Raw genomic sequence first — 7,219 nt, 5'->3', positions numbered from 1 at the left:
AGTTTATATGTAGCAATTGCATAGATTTTTTGTGGTGGTAATTGGTGTGAAAAGTTGTAAATTGATTACAGCACTTTGCTAATCTCAGAGCTCGTAGTGAGTGCCGGTGACCGGAGCATCAGGGAATGATCTGGGGAAGAACTGTCCATGGAAGCCAAAAGGTATCCACGTGGGCATGTAGGCCGTGTTTATCTCCTTCATGGTTCGAGCGTCGAGAATCAGCAAGTAGTTCAGGCCTCTGTCTCCGTCCAGTACGGAGGACAAAATGACGCCGTCGTGTTCCTCTGTGCCGTTCGGGTCGGCAACGAAAATGGGCTCGCCGGCGTAGTGGTTGGGGCGGCTCCAGAGGGTGTCGTTATGGGAGAGACAGACGTTTTTCTTGACTATGGGAACCGCACCCTTGACTGGACTGTTGCTATGGAAAGTCGTCACGGTACCGTACGTGTAACAATATCGCCTTCCGCGGCACTTCTCGTTGATGACAGGGAGATCTAGCGTGTTTGGAAAGTCTTCGGTTGGACTTTTAGACACGAAAGGATGGACTTCCACTTTTCCCGTCTTCAAGTCGAGGATGTATCGAAAGAGCCTTGTTGGTGACTGCATTTCCCTAATGGCAGTAATATTAGTCAACCTAGACCGAGCCAAGCCTGTCGTGAAGGCTTTGGTGTTTGTAAGAATGACGACATCGTTGACGACGCGCCCGTCGCCTGTCTCGTACGCGTTGACGTGATGCGTGTAGATCGCGGCCGCGGCCTCTGTGTGCAGCGTTGTAACGTTACCCGTCTTGAGGTTTACGACGTAAATCTTCATCCCGTCATCTGGGGCCCAATATATTGAGTGTTGCGCTTCAACTGTGGTGAAAAACCGGATAAAATCGTAATAGCAAGGCTGAGCGAAGAAGATGGCGAAGTTTTCCGTGAGACTGAAGCTGTGCATGTACCAAATTTTGTCTATTTCAAAGCTGGCCAGGGTCTCAATTGTGCGCAGATCCTTTATTCTGATGACACGGAAAGTGTCGCGCTGTCCGGGGAAAAGGGACACCTTCATCACAAAATTAATACTGTGTCCTGTCCCTGGCTCTACCATAGGATGCGCACAGGACATGTAAACCTCTGTCGTCTGGCATCCTCTATTTTCGAGGATAGGGTCGGGAACGGAGACGCCAATTGTGTCCAGCGTGTCTAGATCAAACTGGGCGAAGACCCAGGCATCTGTGAGAGCGGCGAAATCACCGCCGAAATTCCAGACGTTGATGATGGCATTGTCTCCCGGGCTCGACAGGGCTCGAAGCCGCTCCAAGAGGCTGAACGGCGGGTCCACACCCATGAACGTAGGCCCCGGGAGGATGTCATTGGCTTCGATTGACCTGATAGGGAGGAAGGATAAAACATTTATAAGATGGAATGTTTGCGCCCTACCGCTCAGAGTCGCCATACTGGTTGGTGGAACTTGGAACAATTACAACATCAAATTTGCACCTCTGTGCAATGCGTTTGCAAATGACTGTTGTTTCATATTATACAAATTTCACCTAGCAACTTCCAGGTATCAACGTCCAACATGGCGGTGAATGCGTACTTCATAGGCACGTGACAGCAAAAATACACGATAAGTTGGATGTACGAGACGAAGAGAGTCTCACTTCTCTGCGATGTTGGCTGGAAATTATTCAAATCTAACCAACCAACCAACCAAGGAGGAATGAAGTCGAAACTGTTAACGTTGGAAACTGTTGTATTAAAAGGTACGAAAGGTACATTGTACTGTGATTCAAGGTACGAAAGGAAGACTGTTTGGCGCAAGTTTTTCGAAGAAAACGTTTTAGTGTATAAATACCTAAGGCGGCGTTTTGAAAATTCTTGAAAAAATAAAGAACACCATACCTGTTATAGACACCTGTTTTGAGAAAACTGGCCGAAAAATTGACGGAATGTTGGTTGATGTCGAGGCTGTGGAGTTTAGCGAAGCCGTCGAAGTAATTAACAACACTCCGTCTGCCAACGCTGAACTGCGACGGTGCGTTCCTCACCTGGAAGACACAGACGACTCGGTAAAGGTCTTTTGTCAAGGGCTTCATGTCCTAAAAGAGCCTTTTTGTCTTCATGTGAAAATGTTACACAATGAAGACCACTAGTGGCTGCTAGCAAACCAACGTGGGGTTTTATGAGGTGTTATCCTCAGGAGTAAAACTGTTTAATGTAGAAGAACCCAAGAAACTCACCAAGAGGAGTTTCGTCTGAAGCATTCTTTAAACTATGCTAGCTCTTTGGAAGTGAGAAATGATGTTCTGCCGTCCACAAGCTATACATAAAAATATCTACTGCCCCTCAACTCGTTGTTATCTGACTGTAAAAAGTTCTGCGACCTCAGAGATCACCGGCGACTAGTCGCTGAAGTTAAGAATGAGTTTCGGTGCACAGAAAGCATCGGCCGACTGCTAAAAATCGCCGACGATCACTAAAAATTGCTCGCTGATCGAGAAAACACCGCACGTATTACAACCGAAAATGTTATTGAGAGCGCGCAGACTAGATCGATTTTCGCCCCTTGTGAAGGGCGCATAAAGGGACTTAAGCACGTTGACCCCGGTGGTTTCCAGGGAACCTTGATACCTCACCTTATACTCTATTTGTTCACTCGTACATGTGTGTAAGGCTCCGTTCACACGTGCGTCTATAGTATATTGAGGCCGAAGGGGTAGCATTTTCTGTTAGATAATTAGGCTCAGCACAACAGTGGGTCAGACTAAAAATAACGTCTTCCCCACAAACTTTACCTAAGCCAAAATCATCAATATGCGACTGATACAGATTTGAATATGCGCACAAGTGTGAACGGGACTTCAGACGTGATTGCAGGTTTCCTGTCAATATATTGTTAATAAGTGTTCATGTAATGCTGCCAACAACTATGCCAGCCTAGGACTGCACGTTTTATTGGGGCTGCAGGCCGCATGCTTTGCAAATAAATGGGCGATGACCCGAGGGCGATGACCCCGAATTTTAAGATACGGTTCTATTTTAAGGGTCTCGGCGTGAGGCCGGTTTGGGGCCTGGGGCAGCACTATGTAACAATGGACTAGAAACGGGGTGAGCTGGTGTGTCCGCTCATTAAAAACCACCTCAGTGGGTCGGAAATTCTTGCATGGTTTTCTGGTTACTGTTCACTTTTTGGCAGTCCTTATGTGTAGCATTGTCCAGTTTCCGATCAATTACTTCACCCGACCTCTGTTAATCTGAGAGAGGCGACTCTTGATACTGACAACTGACAAAACGGACTTAAGGTCGATGACCTATCAGTGTCGCCTGTCAAACCGAACACATTACATGCCAACACCCGACAGTTGTAAGGCATATTGTTGAAGTGAGTACAAGAAGGTAATAGTATGCAAACAGAGAAACGGTTGAAACAAAGCTAGTGAGCCCCCAGAAAATGTTTTACCGTAACCATTTTGGTGAAAATGTTTGGTTTATAGTTTATACGTAGGGCAGTGAAGTTCGATAACTAAGCTTCATTGGAGCTTATCCTGAGGTGAAAAGCCACGTGTGACCATATGCACCGGGTACAGATACCGCACCGTGACCTTGAGCGCAGGTACGCTTTTGCACAAAATGGACTTAAGGCCGTTGACCCCATTGATAAGGGCATTCCTGTTATTCTGGACAAATGGTTGTTTGTCGTTCAGGATATGTAACTTTGTAAGGGGTTTAACAAATCATGTAACACTGGAAACAATAGAGAAATGATTGGAATGACAGGCTATTGATAAAGTAAATTCACAACGTACAACCCTCGTCCCTTACGTTCAGGTATCCGGTTACATATAGTTCAATGGACTTGCGTGAGGGGCCCTTGACCACAGTTTGCGCGCGTGCCCTGAAACTGGCGCATATGTCAGTCGGTATGTAGAAATTGGCTAGAGAAAAAAAGCGTCACGAGTTTGCACGGGTTGAAATAACAGGCTACATATAGGCTAGAATGGCACAACACAATGCCCTTCATGACTATAGAATAAAACCTCTCTTGTGGCTATAAAACGTTTCAATATTCGATAGAAATCAGTTGAGTAAAATCTTTGGTTTTCTGAATTACTGAGGAACGCTTTTGGTAGCAGCTTTGATTTGTGGCATTGTCCGGTGCTCGATAACTTAGTCAGTAAGAAACAGGTACATGGTCAATCCCTGTCAATAACACTATCCGTTTGCACAATGGGGACTGTCGGACGTTGCCCTCGTTGTTTGTCGTGAGCTGCACCTCAGGTATCGCCTTCAATAAACAAGATGAAAGGCGAAAAACAAAAGTAGAGGCCAGTCGAAGTGATTCGACTTTATATTCCTGTATAGACTATATAGACTAGATTATATATTAATGTATAAACTATAAGCGTTATCTACCGGCAGTTTTCACTAGTGAGACAACAGAGATTACTACCCTTGGTTCAAGAGTTATCGGGGAGCGCATGCAGTTAGTTGGCAGTCTTGATCTGCAGCCTATTTTCGCCATAGCGAGGTAAATCCTAAATTTTCTCACGCTAGCAAACTCAGAATAGTGCACTCAAAACAAAATATCTATTTTAGATTACACAGTTAACTATCTAAATACCGATTTCCATAAAGATAAGAGCAGGGATTAAAGAAACCCGAGTTATCTCACAAAGGTGCGTTAATAAAAGAAAATCTATTAATAGACCAAAAGTAGAAGTTGACTATCAGATTACGGTTCCTACCAGAGTACCACTGAGCCATGGCGGGACAGGCCGGGAGGACGTGTAGCTCATAGGAACTTTGTGGAACTCTTTTAGGTTCTCCGTGAAGCAGTACAGCACTCCGTCCTTGGCATTTACCGTCGCCGTCGTCGGCTGTCCTGGAAAAACACAGCACAACAACCAGGCCGCGATAGTCGTCCACCATGCCATGGTGAGGTTCTATGGGTCGACGTCCAAAGCAGAGAAGGTCGCGAGCGACACCGATAACATATGACATATGACAGCCTAGTCAATCTGAGCCTCTCTTTACGTGCACGGCAGCGTCACGAAACGAGTTTTTCTGGCTGGAGGATCCCATAAGGGTGAATGGTCTCACCCACTTGCTGTGGATGGTCTCACCCACCTGCTGACGTCCAGAGTCCGATGAGTGACGTGTGCAAAACTAATGATATTGACGCATGTGTGAAGCAGACACGAAGCAAATGGGAAATGGTGACTTTATAACATTACGTACATCCGTAGGTTTCACCAAATCGCTAGCCTTCTTCGCAGACTTCTATATATGAGCAGACTTTTAAGTTCTAGCCGATCACATGCATAAATCGCGCGCCTATAGGTCCGCCCTACAGTTACCGGAGGAAAGGGTATCTCCGATTTATAAATCTCTACTGGGGTTAGCGATATCAAGCCGAACGGCATTCTCCATTTGCCCCAGAAGGGAGACCGTGTAAACACAAGCTATAGAATCATTGGTGTTTATTATTTAGGGAAGCACTGATTTGCAGCATGGACCAGGTTCGGTTAATGCTGGGAGAGGGGCTTTTGCCGCGGCATTTAACAGAGAGCCTGGCCATGATGGATTTATGTCGAAAATCGCGAATCACCGGCACGGCTCACCCAAAAATAAACGCGCTCTTAGAAGTCTGCGAAGGAGGCTAATCATTCTCCAACTTGAGGTTTTTACTACCAGTACTACAATGTACTGGCCTCCGTCGGTCACGCCGTCAAACATGTGTATTGTAAAGCGGGCGCCGCTGGGCTGGGCGCGGGCTCTGCAACTGCACCAAGGGCCAAACCAAGAAAGTATCTTGGTTCTCCGGCAAATTACATCAGAAGACCAATAAAAAAATACTTGCTGTTCCGGGATCGGCCACTACACCACACATGAGTGTATACTCCAGATTGGCTGTGGGTGATAATATGTATTAAACTTTTGGTGAATGAATAAATCCCATATGAAACATTTGGCGCATAAGTGTACTCAGGTCCAGAACAAGTATTTTAATGCAGCTAGGAAGACAAATGCTAAAACATGATACTAAAATATAAAGCTTTTAGGATTGATAGATACCTACCTGTATGCTGTACTGCTTCAGTGTTTCTGATATTTGTAATGTAGTGTTTCTTACTGGAATGGCCAGGTAAAATAAAGCAGTGAAATCCGAAAACAAAGATAGTAAATCGGCTTAGCCCAGGAGCATGCGTCTCTCACGTATATAGAGGGTGTTAATCTGAGGTCACTAGGTGAGGGTGCACTGACCTTCAAGCAGATGCAGGGTCCCGCTTGTTTTTTGAGGTAAGGCCATGTTATTATGCCAACACTAACGTTAGTAGTAGTACATATATTCGAGTAATCTATAACTGTATCTATATAACCGCTCTTCGGCGTAACACAGCAGCTTCGCAGGCACGCGGCTCGGCAGCAGCTGTATATTACACTGAACGACCCGTCACACCTATCTTTAATATTCACATATGTCTGCAAGTGTTCTTTAAATGAATCGAACCATCAAAGGAAGATGCCCCTGCTGTGCTTGATGGTAACAAATTCCACTCTACGATAGTTCTGGGAAAATACGAATTTTTGAACACATCAATCCTTGGTTGGTAACTCCGGTTGAAAGTTCAGTGAAGGCATGACTATTCCTTGTTCTTTTGTGATCTGATACTTATCGGTCGGAACGTCCACCAAATTATTGCTTATTTTGTACATAACGCAAGTCCCTTTTAACAATAATGTTAATCACTGCTCGTTGCCATATGCATGCCTTGTGTTTTTACCACGTAACACGTTACATGTACTTAAATAGCCACAGGGCACGAACTTTCCTTCACCATGGATCGGACATCCGAGCGTGCATCAATGATCTTCTATATTCCCTGAGTAATCTTGATAAACACGTTTGAGTGACTGTATCTAAGGAAACTTCATTTCGCAAGTTATTGAAACTGCTCGTCTCGTTTCGTAAGTGGCAAGCGATCCTGCTGTTTCTCCATATCGATCAAAAGTGTCAGCACATTAAAATACCCAGCACGGTAGTCGGGAAGAGTGGGGTTGACCTGATGCGCTTGGATAAAACTCGAGACCGAGCCGTAGCGAAGCCGCACTACATTATTAGCTACTTAAAAAAAAAACTTTTACTTCATCTGAATTGAGGATGAAGACAGAAGCAGTGCATCAGTGTTTTAACAGGTGGTTTAAGGTTACTCATAAGGGAGAGAATCACTCATGTG

At 45.2% G+C, this 7,219-nt stretch overlaps 1 protein-coding gene across 1 annotated transcript; it reads right to left on the bottom strand.

Annotated features, from left to right (window-relative positions):
* Nucleotides 1–6: 6 nt before the first annotated feature.
* LOC118412454 (beta,beta-carotene 15,15'-dioxygenase-like) lies at nt 7–5,326 on the bottom strand. The gene is made up of 3 exons (XM_035815332.1): nt 4,727–5,326; nt 1,884–2,029; nt 7–1,366 (listed from the first exon to the last, which is right to left on the bottom strand). The coding sequence occupies exons 1-3, from the start codon at nt 4,913–4,915 to the stop codon at nt 85–87; spliced, it is 1,617 nt and encodes a 538-aa protein (XP_035671225.1). The 5' UTR covers nt 4,916–5,326; the 3' UTR covers nt 7–84.
* Nucleotides 5,327–7,219: the final 1,893 nt, after the last annotated feature.

Source organism: Branchiostoma floridae, chromosome 1 (assembly GCF_000003815.2).
Source record: "Branchiostoma floridae strain S238N-H82 chromosome 1, Bfl_VNyyK, whole genome shotgun sequence".
Classification (NCBI taxonomy): domain Eukaryota; kingdom Metazoa; phylum Chordata; class Leptocardii; order Amphioxiformes; family Branchiostomatidae; genus Branchiostoma; species Branchiostoma floridae.
Note: the sequence above shows the minus strand (reverse complement) of the source record. Positions and strands in the feature narration are given on the sequence as shown.